The 21,004-nt window shown below is 50.4% G+C and overlaps 2 protein-coding genes across 6 annotated transcripts; both read right to left on the bottom strand.

The window, feature by feature from the left end:
• Nucleotides 1–4: 4 nt before the first annotated feature.
• Nucleotides 5–12,363, bottom strand: GAL3ST2 (galactose-3-O-sulfotransferase 2). Of its 4 annotated transcripts, none has more exons than XM_050308061.1 (4): nt 6,204–12,063; nt 2,690–2,770; nt 1,949–2,264; nt 5–1,863 (listed from the first exon to the last, which is right to left on the bottom strand). In XM_050308061.1, the coding sequence occupies exons 1-4, from the start codon at nt 6,323–6,325 to the stop codon at nt 1,003–1,005; spliced, it is 1,380 nt and encodes a 459-aa protein (XP_050164018.1). In that variant the 5' UTR covers nt 6,326–12,063; the 3' UTR covers nt 5–1,002. The 4 variants fall into 4 exon arrangements, with proteins under 4 accessions (XP_050164018.1, XP_050164017.1, XP_050164020.1 ...); XM_050308060.1 differs by having other exon boundaries at nt 13–1,863; nt 5,731–6,342; XM_050308063.1 differs by lacking the exon at nt 6,204–12,063 and adding an exon at nt 12,224–12,363 and having other exon boundaries at nt 16–1,863.
• Nucleotides 12,216–20,903, bottom strand: D2HGDH (D-2-hydroxyglutarate dehydrogenase). Of its 2 annotated transcripts, none has more exons than XM_050308056.1 (9): nt 20,428–20,903; nt 18,595–18,652; nt 17,491–17,630; nt 16,845–17,038; nt 15,539–15,707; nt 14,816–14,959; nt 14,227–14,369; nt 13,925–14,090; nt 12,216–12,706 (listed from the first exon to the last, which is right to left on the bottom strand). In XM_050308056.1, exons 1-9 carry the CDS (start codon nt 20,678–20,680, stop codon nt 12,432–12,434), a joined length of 1,542 nt encoding a protein of 513 aa, XP_050164013.1. In that variant the 5' UTR covers nt 20,681–20,903; the 3' UTR covers nt 12,216–12,431. The 2 variants fall into 2 exon arrangements, with proteins under 2 accessions (XP_050164013.1, XP_050164014.1); XM_050308057.1 differs by having other exon boundaries at nt 18,595–18,692; nt 20,428–20,551.
• Nucleotides 20,904–21,004: the final 101 nt, after the last annotated feature.

Here is a 21,004-nt window from a genome sequence, read left to right as displayed (position 1 = left end):
GATCCAGGAATGTTGGTTGAGATGGCAGCACCAGCCCCGTGGATGTGGTGTCACCGCTTGTCACCAGTTCCCAGCACACCCCTCAGTGCCAGCAGTGCCAATATACTTTAAAGCTGAGCCAGTGTCTCCTGCTTGCACCACCCAGGGACCTGGGTGGCACCAGAGTGCCCAAAGCTGTGCCTCACCCCATCCCCTCCTAATCCCTGCTGGAGAGCTCGGCCAACACAGCAAGAGGAGACCCAACAAACCCTATGCTGGCCAAGGGCTTCAGGGATGCTGATCCCAAAGCAGCTTCCCTGCCCACAGACCAGGGACCCTCGCACGAGAGAGGGGCAAAATCATAAAACGTCCTCCCACCTTGGTACCCCCACGTGGGGCGGAGGCTGCCACACCTCGTGACACAGGTGAAAGGAACATCTCACATGCCACGGAGAAAGGCAGCCAGCCAGCGTGCCTGGCTTTGGGCCAGATGCTTGGGACTCCCATCCCAAAGGCAGCCCTGGCAGTGCATGGTGGTTACTCCTTGTGGAGCATGGATGCTGCTGGATGGGACATCCAACACGTCTCCTGCTCCTTTGAGAGCTGCACCCCCTCGTTGGGCTCTCCTCGTTTCCCTTCCCCCTCCCCTACACCCAAAAAATCAGGACTTGCTCCAGTGAGCTGTGACCAGACTGGATGTAGGGATGGATATCAAATGAAACTAAACGCAGGCAAATGATCACATCTGTGATTAATGATTAAGAAGCTGGAATGCCTACACCAGCTGCAGCCTGCCCAGCACTCCCCAGCTGGGAACAGGCAAGAAGGATCACACAGGATCTGACCAATGAAGAGCCTTTGGTTCAAGGTCCCCAAAAAGGGATCAACCACCAACTTGGTGACCCTGAACAAAGCCCCCACTGCCTCCCTCTCACGCACAAGAGTCCTGTCTTGTGTGGATCAGTCACATGCCAGACGGGGTGATGCAAAGCAGTGGGAAGCCACAGTGGGTTATCATGTGTCCTAGTTGGTATCTGGGAGCTGCACCCTCTCCTGGCGAATGGTCCACGGCAACGGCAATCCCAGCTCCTTCCCCTTCTTGTGTGGGTGTTGGACAGCGTAAAGGTAGGATGTGTACTGGAGCTCTGGAATGACCATTTTCTGGCAGGTTCTCAGAGTCCTGTTGTCCAAGTCTTGTTTGAGGTTGTACCCCAGGATATTTGCAGCCCCTGACTGGTAAGGCTGGAGAGCTTTGTTCCTGATGTGACCCTTCTCCACTGCCTCCTGCTCCAAGAGACAGGTCTCCATGAGCTCCTTCTGTCTGGTTCGCAGGTGATCCACCTCCTTCTCCAGCACCTCCAGCCCTATGGTCTCCTCAATTCTCCTCCAGAAGCTCTGGTTGAAGTGCAGGTAGAGCTTCCAGTCCAACGAGCACCACGCTTTTATCCGCTCCTCACTTTCTGGAGTCAAGGTCTGGACAGTGTCCTGACTCCTGGAATTGAGCTTGAAGTAAATTACATCATCCATATCCCAGCACAAAGTGTGCTTCAAGAGGATCATGGACTCATCAAAGTAGTCTGCTATAAGGATGAGGTGGAAGTTCTGCTCGATCTCCTCCAGGACGGCCTGGGTATAGTTTGTGCTGTCCTCCGCGTTGTTGTCGTAGCCAAAGTCAAACCACATGATATTCCTGGCGTAGATGTTCTGCCCGTAATCCGCGGGGTGGTAATACTGCGTGGGTGACGCCAGGTACTCGTTCACGTCCTTGGAGCTCCTGAAGGCAGGGACGTAGTGCTTGTAGTAGATGTAGGAAGACTCCAGAAGAGAAATGGGGTTCCTCAGGATGGAGAAGTAGAAGGTGTTGGGTGCCATCACCTTTTGCACCTATTTGTGGGAGGAAGAAGAGGTTATTCCGGAGGCACTGCTGTCCCAGCCAGGTTTCTCTGCAGGTGTTGTGGCTCTTTCTTACCTCCAAGGGGTTAAACCGCATGTGGTTGCACATGATGTTGTAGTTTTGGCCTATGGCTTCAAAATCCTCCACAAAGTGGGCCATGAAATTCCTCGGGTAGCCCAGGTGGTAGAGCTGGCCAGCAGGGAGGGCGACAGTGAGGTTGTACCTCTCTGCAAACCTAAACATGATGTTGAGCACGGTGCTGCTGGCTGTCTTGTGGGTCTTGAGGAACATGACGTTTGTCTTGGCATGGCACGGCGTGGGAGGGGTCAGCAGTGGCTGTTCGAGGTTCTGCAGGAAGGTGACTGCTTGATCCTCGTGGAAGTTTGAGGTTCTGCAGGAAGGTGACAGATGGGGCAAGCGGCCTCTCTGGTGCTGCACCCCATCTCCAAGACCTGGCACAGCCAAACCCAGGGGCTCCTCTGACACCACACCTCCAGCTGGTGCAAGGCTGCACCCAAACCAGCCCCATCCCTCCAGCATAGATGTCATGAGTTTTCTCTTTCTCCTGGTTCTCACTTACCCAAAGGCTTCAGCTCAATCCCCGTTTCTTTCCCTATCCAGCTGCTTTTGCCCTGAAGACCTGCACTGTGGCTGATTTGATCCCTTACCCACCCAAACAAGGGCCTAGGACTGATTTTGGGGCCACTGTCCTTTCACTATTAGCCTAAGCCTCATGAGAGCTGAATGAGGTGTCACAGTTAGGTCCTGGCTGCCTGGGCACCCGGAGCTGTGCAGCCTTGCTTCTGCTTCACTTACCTGTAATCCTTCATATGGAAGAATCCTGACAGGAAGATAAGTCCCACTAAAAGGCTGAAAATGATGAGACATCTGATATGCCTGGAAAAAGAAGAAGAGTTTCAGTGGATTTTTGTCTGATAGTCCTTTCCCAAACCACCAAACTTCGCATCTTGCCCTTGGGAATGTTAATCCCTGGGAGCACAGTTTTAGGTCTCAGTGGTGGCAGCCACCTTTGGCACCCCCAGCTGTGCCAGCAGCTCTGGTGTTTGAGGCAAGTCAGTGAGAAATTGCATTTTCACTATTACTCTCCTAATTTTGGCCTTTGGCAAGACACAGTGTGCTTCACACAGAGCCAAAGCTTTTCCAACAGCCTCCCACTCTGCTCTGCTGCTTTTTGTCTTGCTTTTCTTTTGGTTTTCTGGGGCTTTAGAGCTTATTCACTATTCAAACTCCCAGATTATTCACTAGAAACTGAGCCCTTTGTAGGGCTATAAAGACTTTCCTGGTAAGAAACCTGAGCAGCTCCTGTAATCGCATCTCTCCAGAAGATGGGGATCACAAAGAAACACTAAACTGAGTTTGGTGTGTTTTTTTTCAATATAACTGAGATTTTTTTCAAGTCAGAAAATCAATTAATAACCAAATAATGTTTGGTTTGTAATGATTAATTACACCCCACTTTGAAATGGAAGGGCTGGGTAACGATGAGGGGGATAATCTTTTCCAGCACTAATTAGGCAACCAACACATCAAGTGTATCGAAGTGTCCTTGCCCCTTGCAGGGGGTTGTAATGAGTCCAGTGGGTCTTTAAGGTCCACTCCAATCAAAACCATCCTATGATACCACAGTCATCACCAGCATCCCGCTGGGACACAGAGAGGATCTTTTGAATGCACCAGATGTGGCTTGAGCTTTAAACTGTTTTGAGAAAATCTAATCCCAATTTACAGCATGGTATGGTAGCACTTGTGGTTCCCACTCTCCCAAGGGAGTAAGCAAGGCTCCAAGCCTTTCTCCAAAAGCCCTTCCCAAAGCCAGGGAACACTGTCAGCCACAGCTGGTACCAACCTCTGACAGGAATTTACAGCACAGCTTCTGGAGGAATAGTTTCAAGACATAGCTGCAGGCAAAATTTCATCAGGATTTCCTCAGTTTTGGTCCCAGGTTTGGGGGTGGGGGGCAGGCAGGAGCAGGACAATCCCCTATCCTTGGAGATGGGATGGGAGAAGGAAGGGAGAGGGCCCACAGGCAGAGAGCAAGCTCACATCTGCCACATGCAGCCCCTGGTAATCTTCTTGGTCTTTCATTTAAACCAAAAGATGTTGCCGGTGCAATAGTTTTCCACCACCCTGCCTGCCTGGAGGTCCTTCCTGAGCTGGTCTGGCGATGTCCTCCTTTTGCACCTTTTCTTAGGTGCAATCAGTGGTTCATTTATTTGTTTAGGTGGTTTCTCCAGAATGGCAACTCTGTCTGATATTTTATGGGGCAAACAAATTGCATACACCCAAAACCATCTTGAAGGCGGACCAGGATCACAGTACGCCCTAGAAGGACTATCAGCCCCTCCTGCTGCAAGAAGACAGGCTCTGTAAACCTCTGCATCCAATCACCTCAAGGCATCCCACAGTATTCTAATAATTGTTTACTTAAACAAAGGATGACAAAGTGCCTTCCTGCCTCCAAATCTCCAGATACGTTCAGCACAGTGAGCTTCTCTCCAGCCTAACTGAATGCTCCCAGCAGACCCGTTTTGTCAGCATGTGCCCTAACCCAAACAACAACTGGATTCTGCATCTGGAGATGCAGTGGGGATAAAGGTCCGAATTATCTAGGCTGAAACCACGGCAGCTTCCCAGAACGGCCAGTTTTAAGGAGCTAGAGTGACTGATTTCTGCTGCACGTGGTGCATGGAGGTGCCAGAATGTGCAGAAATGACAGGCTTCTTGTCCAGGGGGTGACAAATGATGCATTCTCATGGCACAGTGCTTGTTCCTCTGCCTGGGATGGAGGGATGGATGGAAAGGCATCTGCCTTCCAGCTCAGGGAGTGAGCAGGGAGTGGGGACATGGAGGGGACTCTGCTGCCCCTCAGCCCAGCAAAGGCATGCAGTGGAGGTGTGCGGGGAAGGGCCAAGGGCAGGGATCGAGGTGATGCCCAGGGAGGAGTGTGGGACAACAGAGATGGGGGGATGAGAGGAGAGGCTCGCAGGTGTGGGGAGTGCTGGTCAGTGCACTCGAGTAGCCAGGTCCTGACTGCCACAGGGGGTTCTCTCACCATCACCCCTGGGCTTGTCCACCCACAGCTGCACTCACGGGGGCTGCCACTGGCTGCAGCATGACAGTCCCACACACACAGCGGGAACAAACCTCTCATGGACCAAACTGATGGCACCTTTCCCTCCTCTTAATGACAAATCTCCATCATTCCTGCAGACGCTGTGGTTGTAAACAAGTGAGCTCTTGAAATGATTCAGGGTTTTTACTGATAGAAACTGTATAGGACCTTTACCCAGAGCATACACACTCTGTTTTAAACACAGTGCTACTGCTCTGCCAGAAAACAGCACAGGACCAGTGTGGGATTCACTACCAGACCTTGCTTCCAGTGACGAGTGAGTAAGACATGACAACTCCCTGAAAGTCTGCAGAGAACAACGATTATATTTCAGGCTTTATATACTTCAAATACAGCTCATGGAAGTTATGAGAATATCAAGATTCTGGAGAATGTGATTTTTTGGGTTATCCTCTGCAGGGCCAGTAGGTGGACTCGATGATCCCCGTGGGTCCCTTCCAGCTCAGGATATTCTATGATTCTGTGACCTGCAAACCTACACTGGGGTTTCACCCCCCGTTAGGCTCCCACCACCCTGGCACACCACTGTGAGAGCCTTGAAGACTGTTCCCTTAGTGTCACACACCCCACCCTTTGTCACAACACTGCAAGTCTCTGACCGGAACAGAATCATGGAATCATTTAGGCTGGAAAAGACCCACAAGATCTGACAAAGCAAAGCTCAAGAGAGAAAGCCCCAGCTCGAACATCGCACTGAAGTTACCTAAGCATCCGTGACACGCAACCAGCCCGGGAGCCCTTGGAGGGAGCACTTGGGAGCTGACTGCAAACACACACAGTTCTTCTAAGAAGCCAAAAAACTTGCGGAACACTCGGCAGGGCTCCACTTGCCTTTCCAACCTGCACTGTGCCATCTCCCAGCTGTGAAGAAAACATGGAAAACTCCCTCTCTTGGAGGTGCCGCTACAGATGCTTTAAGGCTTGGGGCAACCTCCTCGTTGCTTTGGTTTAAGCAGAAAATAACAGACCTCTGCGCCAACTTAGCAAGGTTCTTTCAAATTAAAAGACCTGGGACACGGGAAAGAAAAACTCATGGCAAAATTAATCCCTACACTGGAGAAAACTGGAACTAAGTCTATAGGATATTAACAACTTCCAGGGATCACCTGAACCAGACGTTCCCGCAAAGTGAGTTTTAATTCAGCACCCCAAGCACTCGGCTCCCTCTGCCCTTACCTTGGAGTGCACCCAGGGCTTTTCATGCTGCTGTGAGCTGGGAAATGTCTCATTTGCAAATCGATTCCAGTACCCTTTTCATCTCCTCTGCCTCTTAGTGGCCACGTGCCTATTTCTAGCATCCCCTCGCTGCTATAAATGGCTAGGTGAGGACAAAGGGAGGATAAAGATGAGGGCAAAGGGAGTGGCTAGGTGTTCCCCAGAGTGGGTGGGAGTTAATTAATAAGCCATGGAAAGCTCTGATGTGGCAGGACATCAACACAGGTATAAAAAGCTGCCCCAGGACACAGCGTTCTCAAGAGCTTTGCAGGGAAGGAAAGGTTGGGCAAGGACCCCTTAGTGGGGACCCACCTCTCTCCTGGCTGCAGGAGGTGTGGGGGGCTCACAGCGGGATCCAGGCAGGGTGCTGGTGGAGGGCATTGGTCCATTTGTGACCCCGAATGTCACATTGTCTGGGGCCGCCGTGGTCAGCTGTGCCTTTCCTCTGCTTCTTGCACAGTGAGTTAGGACTGTAATTCCCGGCCAGACACATTCGGCAGGAGGAAATTAGGGACATCAGCAAAACAGGGGTGGCGTTCACCTACTCCAAATTCCTCTTAAAACATTTAGACTTCTGGTAAAAATGCAATTATTGTAGCTGGAAGGTAAGGGCTTCGACACTTGACTGCACCCAGGCCTTGGTGGGGGGAGAGGCTCTTGCCCCTAAATGGGTCTTATTTTATGGTTTGTTTGCAAAATTACTTCCTGGTGTTAACAACCATTCCAACCTGCATTATGCAGGAATTTAAAATTCCACCGAGGCTGCTGTACACCAGCACTAGACAAAGTGGGTTTGACAGTTGCAAATTGCCCTGGAGAGAACAGGATTTGTCCTGCAGGTCTGGAAGTGGGGTCGTCTCCCTGTTCCCCACGCAGAGATGAAGCCCATGCTCTCCTCATTTGGGCAAAAGTGTACCCACATCTCTCAGCCTGAATCAGGGGGGATTAAGTTGTTGCTTTTTGTCTTTTATGGCCATGCCACGTTCCGTGCATCTCCTGCTGGTCCCCTTTCCCTCCCCACCCACAGTGCCACCTTTCCAAACCTCGTATGTGTGCCCCAACCTGCCTCACCAACAGCCAAGTCCTCCGAACTCTGGGATCCTTCACCCACGGTGCTCTGCCTTCAGAGTGCCCAAATACGCAGCATTTCCTTCTAAATCACAGCTTCCCCAGGCCAGCCCCAACCCCAGTGCTTACCAAGATCAGAGATTAGCAAGGTGTAGGGTTGCTTTCCTTGAGCTTCTTGGTAGAACACGAGTCAATGTGCTCTTTTACAGAGAATTTCTAGGGTTACTCTTGGCACAGCACCCGGTGCTGCTGGCGGGGGGGGGCACATTTCATCGACCTCCTTCTCCTGTTACATTACACACGTCAGCTGTGCCACTTCTTGCTCAGGAGCTGGTAGAGCCCAGGGATCACAAAAGCCCATTTTTTACACTTTTACAATTGATTCATTGCTCTCTCCCGGGCTGTTGTACATGAATCGTCAGGTTTGGTTACACCAAAAAACCCCAAAACGATGCCAGGCAGGAACACTTGACTTCACGGGGGTTGGGCTGCTCGGAAAGCAGGGCAGAGAAGGCCAGCCAGCTGACATAGGATTAGTGAGTTGGGGCAGGATGCTGGATTCACAGCTCCAGACTGGCTCTGCTCCGTGTTGGGGGGCAGTCCCTGGGGCAGGGGGGAGGCTCAGCCCCATGCAGCCGCTCGCTTGCACCCCCACAGCAGGATGGGGACAATCAGAGGGGTGAAAGTGCAAAAACTCATGGGTTGTGATGAAGGGAAACAAAGCTTCCTGTTCTGGGAAAGCTGGGCTCCATCAGGTGTAAAGGTGACTTGGGAATGCCCTCCTTCGTCCTTCCCCAGCTTTTATTGCCAAGCATGGCGTCCTACACGTGGGATATCCCAGTGGTCCAGCGGGGTCAGCTATGTCCCCTCCCAGCTCCTTCCACACCCCAGCCCCTCACAGGTGGGGCAGGGTGAGGAGCAGAAAAAACCTTCACACTGTACAAGCAGCACTCAGCAACAGCTACAACATCCCAGTGCTTCCATCACTGCTCCAAATACAGCCCCAGACCAGCTACTGTGAAGAAAATTAACTGTATCCCAGCCAAAAACCAGTACAGAGAGAGGCAAAAGCAGTACAGAGGGCCAAGTGCTTCCTCACTGTGCCAGAAGACCACTGCTCCAAAGTGTGGAGCATCCACATCATCCTAATATTTAAGACTGTCCCAGAAAAATATAGAATTTTGGACAAGATGTCCCTGGCACAATGATTCTTTGTAAAAATACACAGGCATGTACCCAACCCTGTCACTCCCCCCTGTACAACAGTGCACCACTATTTGAAACCATCACTGAGAACATGGAACAGAGGAGTAATGCTGGCATTTAATGTCTTGGAAAGCTCCTGTAAAATAACCCTACAATAACTCCTTCCTTCTATTCCCTCAGGGAACTGCCCTATTGTTCAGTGAAACAGTAAAACTTACATGGAGCTTTAGGATCTTCACATGTAAGGAGGATGGTTAAACGGAGCTGTGCCAGAATTTCCCTGGCCACAGCACCAGGTTGTGTGTCAGCCTTGACTCCCTCCCGAGCACTCTCTCCGTATGTAGCTGAAAACAGGAGTATGGAAAGTTCCGTTTCCCAAAAAGAGCCTTTCATGTGGAAAGCCTGTATTTTAAACAGTGATGGTCAGTAGTTAAGGGGAAAAAAGAGAAAGAATGGTGTAGGGAAAAGGCAGAGAATATAAACAGTCTGATTTGGAAAGAACGAGATGCATCAGCTTATCCTGGCAGAAAGCAAATCCTGCATATTTTTCCCCCAAAATATCATAGACTTTTCATATTTTTGCATCACCCCACATCCAAGCAGCACAGCCTGATTGTGTTTCATGGGCTGTCTTCTCCTTCGCAGAACCACAGGATTCTAGAATCATGTAGGTTGAAAAGACCTCCAAGATCACTGAGTGCAACCCGTGCCTGATGCCCACCTTGTCAACCAGACCTGAGTGCCACGTCCAGTTATTCCTTGGACACCTCCAGGGATGGGGACCCCACCACCTCCCTGGATAGCCCCTTCTGATGTCTAATTCTTTCTGAGAAGAAATTCTCCCTTTTTGCTAAGGACAGCATTGTTCACTCTGCTTCACCCAAGAAGGGGTCGGTAGTTCCTCTCTAGCTGGTCCTGAGGAATGAAGGGAGAGGTGGGGAGTGTGCCATAGCAGAGAGAAAGAGTTGAAGGGACAAGACAGTAGGCCGGACTAGATACTGGCAGGCCACGTAACACATGGAGGTATTGCTGTCAAAAGCATCCATGTGGCCAAGCTGAGAGAGGTGTGATCTTAGAATTGTATCGGGAAGGGTGTTTGCAATACAGTGCCAAGCATAAGCCAGCATCCTCAGTGCAATCCAAGAACTCCCAGCCACATAGAGATTGTGTTCTGGGCTAAAACAGAAGAAAACTGACCCCTTAGGATGATTTTTCTTCCAAGGAAAAGGCTCTGGATGGAACATTTATGTCACTACTCTGCAGAAGAGCCAAAATCACTGAAAAGCAGCTAGCAGAGAATACAGCTACTGTGTCCTACCCTCATGGCATCCAACAAGCCTTCCCAAACCGGTACACCAAAGTAAAAACCACCAGTGAGCACCTTTTGAGCACGGCCAGCTTCCGACCTGTCCCACAGCCCACCCAGCTGCTCTGTGACTTGCCAGCTTGTCCAGGAGAATCACAGGATGGTTTGGGCTGGAAGCTCACCTCGTTCCAACTCCCCTGCCATGGGCAGGTGGACACCTTCCACCAGACCAGGCTGCTCAAACCCCTGCCCACCCTGGACAAGACTATGGGAAAGAGCATCAAGGGCTTTGCTGACATCCACTGCTTTCCTCACATGCAGGGGCAGCTAGACAGACACCACCAGCCACCTGGATGATAAAAGAAGAAGAAAATACTAAAGCAAAAATATGGTGGTCCTGAGCTGGTCAGAGCTAAGATTAGTGTGTTGGAAAAGAATCACAAGGTCAAACTGGAAAGCCGTTTGAGGCATGACTGTTCTTTGTCACTGAAAGCAGTTGTGTGATCCTGTGTGGGGATAAGAATTATCTGGCCTGCCTTGCTATCCTGTGTATATATGGGGTAAAAAAGTTATGAGGTTGGGCTGCCTGGACAACATCTGTCTCTGCTTGGATTCATTCGCCTCACCCATGTTGACGGAAAGTGTCATTTCATTGTAGAAGGTGGTCAGGTTAGTGACACTATTTACCTTGGGAGAATCCCTAGGCTCTTCCCAATCATTACCTTCGTTTGGATACAACAGAGCCTGGGTTAAGAGTGACATGTGTCAGTAAATACGGATATGACAAGTAAGCACTGAGTAGACCAGATGACTCACTGCCATCTGTAGCAGAAGGGTGACAATGTGGTTTTGTACAACAAACCATACATTACAATCCCTTCTGTTATTTCAAAATAGTCTATTTGCTATTTTATTTGCTACAGACTGTAGCAAATAAAACCAAAACTCCAAACCTACAAAGTCCATGTTAGAACAGAACAGTCCAGCTGGAAGGGACCTACAACAATCATCTGGTCCAACTGCCTGACCAGTTCAGGGCTGTCCTAAAGTTACAGCATTGTCCAGATCCCTCTGGAACACTGACAGTCTGGGGGCATCAACAGGGAAGCCTGTTGCAGTATTTGGTTATTCACTCTGTAATGTCCAGTCTGAACCTCCCCTGGCACAGCTCTGAGCCGTTCCCATGAGATCAGCACCTCCCTCTCCACGTCCCCTCCTCAGGAGGCTGCAGAGAGTGATGAGGTCACCCCTCAGCCTCCTCTCCAAACCAGAGAAACCCAGAGCCCTCAGCTTCCTCCCAGGACATGTCTTCCAGCCCTGGCACCAGCATGGTTGTCCTTATCTGGACACATTCAGGTACCTTCACATCATCTTTGATGATGGGGCCCACCCTGGCACACAGGGCTCCAGGTGAGGCCACACCAGTGCTGAGCACAGTGGGACATCCCCTCTCCTGCCCTGCTGGCCGTGCTGTGTGAGATGCCCCCAGGATGCCGTTTGCCCTCCTGGTTCCTACTGAGCTACTGTCAACCAGCATTCCCAGATCCTTTCTGCAGGGCTGCTTCCCAGCCGTTCCTCTCCCAATTTACACTTGTGCTCAGCGTCACTTGGTCTTGGGCACAACATCTGGCACTTGGACTCGTTAAATTTCATGTCACTGGTCCATCTATCCAGATCCCTCTGCAAGGCCTGTTGTTCCTCCAGGGTCCACAGAACTCCCAGCTTGGAATCCCAGGATACTTTGGACTGGATGGGACCTTAAAACTTATCTTGTTCCACCTCCCTCCCATAGGCAGGGACACCTTGCATTAGACCAGGCTGCTCCAAGCCCCATCCTTTTGGACTATCCCTCTGAGTGATTTTAACATCACTGTTATTATCTCTATCCAGCCAGGTTGGGAGGGTTAATTTTACATCCTCTGTGAGAACCAATCATGACTTGCTGTCAGGGAGAGACTGGAAGTCAAGAAGCAGGAAATACTGGCATGCCTACAGTCTGTCCCAGCCAGACAGATGTCCTGGGATCCCTTCCCTCAGCCTGGCTGCTGGCATTTCCCCTCCATTTGATAAAATCCAGAAGCTGGGTCTCCAGGCACCCTCACTTCTCTGGTCAGTCTTTCCAGGCCTGCAAACCTGTACGTGGGACAACACTGATGTCTATTTGGGACAGCCTGGAGTTGGCATCACTAAAGAGGCCATAAGCTGATGCTGTTTGGGATAAGTGTATTACATAAAACAAGCTAGGAAGAGCAACATCTTCACTTGGAAGACTGGCATCCACAGGTTCTCCTGTGTCTCTGATGCTTCACTTGCACACCCCAAGTGAGAAAATGCCTCCTCTGGTTGGTGTCACTGATAAATCGGAGCAAATCCAGAGAGCTGGGATACCCAGACACAATACCTGCATGTTTGGTTTCAGTGCTCAGATTAAACAGGAAGCATGGTAGTGTGTTCTTCAGCAAGAGCAGGCACCCCTGAAAAGAGCAACCATGATCCTTCACTTGTTCCAGCTCAATAAAGAAATCAAACACGGAACATCCACGTGCTTGCTGGTGCATCAGTGTGTTTATGGCTAAAGTGCAGGTACTGAGCCACCCTCCACCGGCTCCTCAGTGCGCGCTGCTCTCGGGAGCCGAGGGCAGCGTCTTGTAGGGGTTGAGGATCCCTTTGGGGTCCAGCATGGCTTTGAAGCGCTGCATGAGCGCCACTGCCTCGCCAGGTTTGCTGTACTGAATGAACTGCTTCTTCTTGAAGCCCAGCCCGTGCTCTGCGCTGATGCTCCCACTGCACCTCGCAGTCCACTCGTACACGAAGGGCTCGATGGCATCCAGCAGGGAATGGCTGTAGGACTCCGCCGTGATGTTCAAGTGCAAGTTCCCGTCTCCTGGAAGAAAACATCGCAGATGTGGGTCTGGAAGAAAAACTTGGTGGCCCTGCAATGGATACTCATTCCTGGCTCCTCCACGTACTCAAACAATGGGGCCTCTGTTAGTCTGCAAACTGTGCAAAAGAGACAAGCTCACTGTCCTACAAATGTCAGACTCTCTGTGCACAAATAATTCAAATAGGATCTTTGTTTTTCCATGCTTCCAGTGCAATATTTGAGTTATGCTACTTTCAAACTCCGACTTTTGTGATTTTAAAATTCCCACTGTGCTGCATTAATTATTGTGCCACCACTGTGATGCCCTGTCAAAGGCTTCCCCAAGGGCATTTCATAACGATCATTAGATTTTAACATGGCCCTTCATCGCTTTTTCTCTGCCTATTATGTTTGTGCAGTGCTCTAAATGCGCTTTGGCATCGTGTCAGCAGAAACAAAGAAAGCAGAACAGTTTCTCCTTTTGCCACTGTGCGATGGTATTTGATTAAGCACAGAGCTGCTGGGTACTCTGAAGACAAAACACACAAAGACAAACAAAACTTACTCATCCTCATCCCTCCAGATCCTTTTCCTGCAACCCAGCAAACCCTCACAGCACACAGCTTAATCCTCAATACTAAGAGCTATCACAGTGAGCCTTTGTTATGCAACGCGTCTTTCAAATCATCCCTAATCAAGCGTGCTCAGGAGTGTTCCTATTTTTTTGTGCAACAGAACAGCTCTGCTAAGCGGCCAATTTACCTGCTTGTAAAATGAGATTAGTTTCCCAGTATGATGACAAATGTATCACCCTTTCTTTGCATTATCTTTATACTCTCTGTTGGAAGGTTAATTGCTCACACACAATTCATTTTCAGTAGGACTAATAACGTTGGGAAAAAAAGAGTTTATCTGTCAAATATGTCTAAGCACATTAACCAAATTGATGGTCCAGTTGAACAAGGTAAATATTTAAATAGAAAGTACAGAGCAGGAAGATATAAATGACCGGTTCCTTGGCTGGCTGGCCAACAACCTGCCATTAAAAAGCAATGAAAGAAATTAATGAAAGCAATGAAATTCAAACACAAAGACCCTGATGCACCCTCCTCCTTCTGAAAGCCCTCAGTTTATGCCTCGCAGTAATCTAAACCCAAACTTTAACACTGCTAGGAAGCTGCACAGCTAAGCCTGGAGCACAGAAGGACAGTCACCTCCTTTCCCGGGATCCCCACCTACCCAAGTGGCCGTAGCCCACCACGTTTTTGGCACTCTGGCCCAGCCGAGCCCTCATGTCAGTCACGAGGTCATAGAGCTTTCCCACAGGCAGAGAGATGTCGTACTTGTACACGTAACCCTCGTGAATGAGGGCCTCTGTGATCCTCTCCCGCAGGCTCCACAGCATCTGAGCAACCAAAGATCACAGAAATACCAATAAATCAAGTGGCTCTTGCTCACACCAAACATTAGTCTGAACATTTCCCTGTGAAAAATACAAATCCAGGCCAAAGAGATTTGTGGAAGAGGAAACGTTGACTTGCCTTTATTTTCTTATCGTCCGTTGCTACAGTTCCATCGGTGACCAAACCAGAAGCTGTGGTCTGTTCTAGGAAGTTGTTTAATTTTTCTTCATCATGGGTTGAGTTGGAGCCCGAAGTTTCAATTAGAACATAAAAAGGGCTGCCTGAAAGTGAGGGAGAACAGAGTAAGTAGATGCTCTGCAGTAAAACACAGGAATCTGGGGCAGGTTTTGGAGCTTTTCCTAAGCTTGGCACATGTTATGTGCCCAGACTCCCTGGTGCCAGGCAGAAGGGGGGTTCAAAGGGCAATCCTTTATCTGTAGGGCACTTCACTGACATGCTCTATCCTTTGTTTAGTCAGTACTTTTCAGAAAACTATCAGTTTTGTGGGAACAAGTAGAAGTAAAAAGTCTTATCTTTAAAGATATAAAGAGTTTGTAATGGAATACTGGGTACAAAAATTATGAGGGATGCTGACACTCTCACTGACTTTTCAAAAACCAGTGAGTCAACTTTTTAATATAAGTCACTTTTAAGAACTCTTTAAAACTAGGCCAAAAATCCCCAAGCAGTACAATGCCTCTTTCTACGGCATGAATGCCACTGGTACCTGTCACTGGGCTGGACAGCTTGAGATGTCTCTCAACCAATTCCATGCACTTCTCATCCATGAATTCATAAGCAGACAGGATCTCGCCCAGCATGGCCCTGCAGGTTGTGAATGTTTCCAGAACCTTAGCGAAACTCTGACAGCCTTCAGACAGAATACAGAGAGCAATCAGGAACAAAACTAGACCCCACAAAACCCTTTGGAGGTTTCTGAGAAAAAAGTCTCATTGAAGGCTCCCCACAAATAACTCTGTCCCTGATGAGAGACACCCAGAAGCAGCTTTTAAACAGCTGTGCTGGGCCATGTACTCTGTTGATCCAGACTCTGCAGACTTGACTTCCCAGCCTTGCCTTGTCACCACCTTGTCACCTGGTGGCCCTTGGATGGTGGCTGCCTCTGCCTACTGTCACAGACTTGCCCTGCACACACATCTCTTTTGGATGCTGTCAGACCAGGCCCTCGTCTAGGAGGGACTGTCCTACCTGCATCTTCACCCTAATCTCCTGGCTTACTTTCCTTACAGAGCAACCTGCCCTAACAGTTATTTCAGTAGATATTTAATACCTGCACAGGTATTTCAGCACAAAGTCCCACACTATTTCCCAGAAACCAGCCAATGCTGGCAGTCCAGCTCAGCAGGCCAAGCAGTACTTTCTCCTCTCCATACCTATTCCCTTCCCAGCCCCTGAATTCATGCATGAAATCACTAATATCAGTTCCTACCTAGGAATGCCACGTTTACAGCCTTAGGTTTCTGAGGACAGAGTATGGAGACAGCAGTGATAACTCCCAAGGTCCCTTCGGATCCGATGAAGAGCTGCTTCAAGTCATAGCCCGTGTTATCTTTGCGCAGAGAGGCCAGGCAGTCCAGAGCTGAGCCATCAGCCAGCACCTGTGGGAACAAGGAGGCCCAGTCAGCACTCCCAGCTAGGAATCTGATTTCATGAACTTGCCTGGGGCCAAGCTGCCACTCGCCTTGAGCAGGGGGACACCAGCTGCAGCCCATTCCCACACTGCTCCTCCACTCCCAGCTCTTCCTCCCCTCTACATCCTACCTGAGCAGGAGAGAGTAAGTATTTCCCCCATACTTCTCTCCTTCCAACAGGACAAGTAATAACAGAAGATACAGTTTGCTCTGCTTTTCCTACCAGTGGTGGAGAAGACCAGCCACTCTCTGAAGGCCTAGCTCTGGGTATTCAAAAGAAACGAGAAATGCTGCTTGAAACAGTGAAGAGTTAAGCAGAATGAAGTACAAAGTCACTTGAGCCTGAAATCAAGGCTGAGTATCAACCAAGGCACATTAGTAAGGACTATTTTGACACTAGAAGGACTGACCTGAAAGGCAAACGCCCTCCCTTCTAACCCTACAAAATAAAACTAAGCCACGCTTTTGTTCCCTGCCCAATTTATTTCCCATTAGTGCTCAGTTCCCCAGCCCTGAAATCTTTTAGAACCCCTAATCCAGCCTTTACGCACTGAGGCACAGGCCTGTGGGGCAGAAGCAGCTGAGGAACAGCAAAGGCTCTAGGACAAAGCCAGCAGCCAGATGAACCCAAAGCAGTTATTATGGGGTGGGCTCTAAGCTCTAAGATGATCTTTAAGGTCCCTTCCAGCCCAAATCAACTTGTGATTCTATTAAAAGCCAAGTGAGCAGCCATCAGAAGAGAGTGCTGCAGGATGGATTTAGCAGAGCGTTCCAGAGACCTGGATTTAGCAGAATGCTCAGAGGAACCAACCTTGTGCAGGTAACCTGGGATGCCCCAATAGAGATACCTTCTTTTCACTCCTCTGGAATAGAAAACCACCCAACAGCACCTCTTGTCAGCAAGGGCAGAGGTGGGAGCTGGAAGCTGCCACAGCAGTAACAGCTGCAACTTGCACTGACCCTTCTCAGAAGAGCCCGACAAGGAAAAGTTAAGAGTAGAAGCCTGGAGAGGAACTTTTCAGCGTGCTGGATAGCCAGAGGAGCAGGAAGCAGTAAGAAGCAGAGGACTAAACAGAGAAGGGAAGTGCCAGGTACTCGCCTTACCACTTCCAGGCCCAGCACTGTCCCTCGCAGCGAGCCGTATCTCAAGAGCCGCAGGCCCCCGGCGTTGGTGGCCACGTTCCCCCCGATGTGGCAACTGCCTTTGGCTCCCAGGTCGAGCGGCATGATAAACCCCTGCTCCTCCAAGTACTCGTTGAGTCTCTCCAAGACACAGCCAGCTTGGCACACAAGGATTCCTGGAACAAAAATGCCCCGCTACAAGCTGATGGCCAAAAAAGAAGGTGCCTCCCCAGGAGGCAGGAGCAGTAAGAGCAGATGCAACCACCTCCTCCTCCAGAACTTCCTGGGATTCAGTTTAACTGCACAAGGAGTCTGTGCACGCTCCAGGGAATTGACCTGCCCCTCCTCAAGCCTTGGCAAGCTTTGCCATCACCTCATCATCTGCTCCCCCACAACTCTGGACTGGTAAAACACGATCATATTAAATGTATCTGTGCCTGTTGTCTCTCTCTGAACTGAAAGACTCCCCCCAGCCTGATCTCCAACTCTCCAAATCCAAACAAACCTCTGATACCCCTTATGATGTTGCTGGGCTGAATCCTGCTGATCCTGCTGTTATCTGTTCCAAGGATTGCCTGTTTTGAGGCCCGGGGCTCATTCCTGTACCTCATATCTCTGTGATATTTACCTGACACCTTGTCAAAGCTGATGATCTGGTTCATGAGAGCAGTGGAGAGAATGATCTCATCAAAGACAGGAACGCTGCCCCCAACGAGGCCTGTGTTACCCCCCTGTGGTGTCACTGCCAGGTTCCTCTCGTGGCAGTACCTGGAACGAGAAAGCTCCCTGAAATTTTATGCATTTTAAGGTCATAATCCAGTCTATCAGAGGAGTTTCACCTCTACATGAACGTCTGCTGTTGCAACAGTGCTCAATGGTCCTTAAAATTCGGCAGCATTTAGATTAAATTTAGATTAAAGATTAGGCTGATACAAAGGGACACTTTCAGTGCCAAAGTGAGAAAGTGCAGCTCCTGGTTGAACTCACCCCAGCACGAGCAAAGGAACGAACACCTGGGGTTAGCCCTGTGTGCACCTACACATCTGGCACACGACATCTGCCCGGAAATGCCTGCTCACTGTTTACACCTCAGCTATTTCTGCAGCGGTCTCAGTTAACAGCTTGGCTCCCTCCGTGGGCTCCAACAGACAGCCTCTGGCAGTAGTTTCAGACATGACTGCCCTCCTTCTCTTCCCCCCAAGAAATGAATGCCCTGTAGGCAATAAAAGGTGAACCTGTGCCTCAGCTGCTCCACCTGCCACATCCTTGCCAAGCACACCCACCACATCCTCTCTGAGCTTGCGTGATGGATGGCATGGAGCCCTACAGCAGAGTTCCTCCAGAAGCCCTGCCTGCCTTTCCTGTGCTCCACACAACTGTTCTAACAGAGCCAGGAGCACGTTCCTGCAGCTTTAGCTCTTCAGCCAAATGATAATCCAGTGAACCAGGGGACTTGAATGAAACAGATCCTCAAACTGCCCAGTTCTGATCTAATCTAACCTTCTTTACCTTTTCAAACAGACCCTCCTGAATCCTTCTACACAACTGCTCCTCTCTGAGTGCCTGTAACACATCTAATATTAACCATTTATCAGAACAGAAAAGCCATGAAGAAAACAGCCTCAGCAACTTCAATACTTAAGGAATTGGTGCCTGAACACCTACAAGTTCCCCTCCCTGGCTAAGCCTGAGTCTCCTCACCACCAAGCCCAGCAGAAAAGGTGCAAGTTACCTGAGAACCTGAGACACCTCTGCTGTTGTCTGCGGCTTCAACACCAGCTGGCTGCAGCCTGCAATGAAAGCAAGGGACTCTCAAGGCGAGCTGTGGCTCTGCAGAGGTCAGAAAGAAACAGGTGGGAAAGCATGAGGAGGGAAATAATAGTGCTCCCTCCACTTTGAGGCATTTTAAGCACTTTTACAACAAACATTTCAATAGCAGCCATTCCCTCAAAGCCTTGTGGAAACTTTGCATGGATAGGTAGACTTGGTTGCCACTGGGGGCAATGGGAAAAGGTTTAAATTCTCATGAAATCTTTGACAGAAACAACAGAAAATTCACAGTGCTTGATTTAGAATCACAGAATCCCAGGGTTGTTTGGGTAGGAAGGGACCTTAAAGCTCATCCCGTTCCACCCCCTGCCATGGGCAGGGACACCTCCCACTAGCCCAGGTTGCTACAAGTCCCGTCCAACCTGGCCTTGGACACTTCCAGGGATGGAGCAGCCACAGCTTCTCTGGGCAACCTGTGCCAGGGCCTCCCCACCCTCACAGGGAAGAACTTCTTTCCAGTATCCCATCCAAGCCTGCCCTGTGGTTCTCTTGTCCTGTCACTCCAGGCCCATAAAAAAAGTCCTTCTTCCTACTTTTTATAAGCCCCTTTCAGGTACTAGAAAGCTGCAATCAAGTCTCCTCAAAGCTTCCAGATTCTTCTCTGAGTCAAAATTGTTAATTGAATCAATTTGTTTCAGGAAAAAAAAAATTAGTAAGTTACAGGGTTTAGATTTTTTTTTTTAAATGAAAGCCTGGTATCAGGTAATTCTTACAGGGGTGCTTTTTATGGGACAAACTCATTTTGGAGAGGCAGTACAGATCCCTGTAAAGGTAAAGGAGGTTAGATCAGAACCTGCTCTCTGTGACCAGTGACAGGATCCAAGGGAACAGCTGGAGCTGTGTCAGCAGTGGTTTAGGTTGGGTATTAGGGAAAGGTTCTTCCCCCCAGAGGGTGGTTGGGTACTGAACAAGGTCCCCAGGGCAGTGGTCACGGCTCCAAGGCTGCCAGAGCTCAAGAGCATTTGTACAACGCTCTTAGGGACAGGGTGGCATTGTTGGGGTGTCTGTGCAGGGCCAGGAGTTGGACTGGATGATCCTTGGGGGTCCCTCCCAGCTCAGGAGGTATTATATGCCTTACCCTTTATCAATCCCTCTAAATTCTGTTAGCGTGTTTAGTCTTTTCAAGGTAGAATTGTAGAGAGCCCCCCCCGTTTAAGAACATCTCATCCTAGGCGTGGACTAGGAGATATCGCACAGACAAAGCAACCTTCAAGCCCAGAACTTTGGAGGAACTCCAAGGACTGTACATGCTTTGAAGAAGATGAAGATGAGGAGGAAGGGGTCCCAAACGCCCCCAGGCCCAATTCCCGAAGGGGTGCGTCGGGGGGCAGAACCAGGGGTGGATATATTTGGGATTGGATGGACCTTATTATAAAATCACAGAACCACTGTCTGGGCCTGGTGTGTGTTCCCCTAGGCCTACGGCCTCGTTAAAGGACCTGCTCTCTTTATCATATCTAATTCACTAAATTGGCCTGGAGTCTTTTTCTCCGCCGTCTTTTTAGGCAACATAGTGACGCTATGAGTAACAGGACCCTGCAGGCCGTGCCCAAAGTGGTGTTCCCGGCACTGGGAATTGCTGCCTGCTGGGCAGGACAGTCCGCGCCCTGCGCAGACGCGATGGCCATAAATAAAAGCGGGGTTTCCTTTCGCCAAACTTTTCGTACCGGGTGGGGGGGTGAGGGAGAAGAGAGGAGGCTTTACAACCGGAGCACATCAAACCGGCTTCCCTTACCTCGCACCGACTTCAGCCAGTCCACGTTAAAGGGCTTCACCTCCTCCTCGCCGGTGACCACCCTGCCGGGCATCACCCTCTCGAAGAACGCCACATCGCTGTCCCCCAGCCGGGCGAAGGGCAGCCTCCGCACCGCGTAGCGCTCGCTCGTCGCCACCACCTCGGCCGAGCCCCTGCCCGGCGGGTCCCCCCGGGGCCGCAGGACCCTCCCGCGGCAGCCCCTCAGCAGAGCCCACACGGCCGGCGAAGCCATGACCTTCCCCCCCACACACTTCGCCGTGAGGGGGACGCGGCGGTGTTGGGAGGGGGAGAGCAGTACCCCCCGGTTTAGAGCCTCAGCGAGTCTCTTCCGCCGCGACAGCGCGGCGCCACGCACCCCTCGGGGTTAAATTAACCCGGATCGCGCGGGGAGACCCGCGATTATCCCGATAATCGGGAGAAGACAAGGATTTTCCGCGGATTGGAAGAGCGGCGCGTCGGACCTCCAAGCCGCCAGGGGGCGCTGCCGCCCGCCCGCGCTGAGCGCCAAGGCGCTCAGCGCGGGCGGGCGGCAGCGCCCCCTGGCGGCGGGAGGTTG

The sequence above is a fragment of the Myiozetetes cayanensis genome, unplaced genomic scaffold, assembly GCF_022539395.1.
Source record: "Myiozetetes cayanensis isolate MyiCay16 unplaced genomic scaffold, myiCay2020 scf13, whole genome shotgun sequence".
NCBI classification, from domain to species: Eukaryota; Metazoa; Chordata; class Aves; order Passeriformes; family Tyrannidae; genus Myiozetetes; species Myiozetetes cayanensis.
This window is presented reverse-complemented; position numbering and strand designations above follow the sequence as displayed.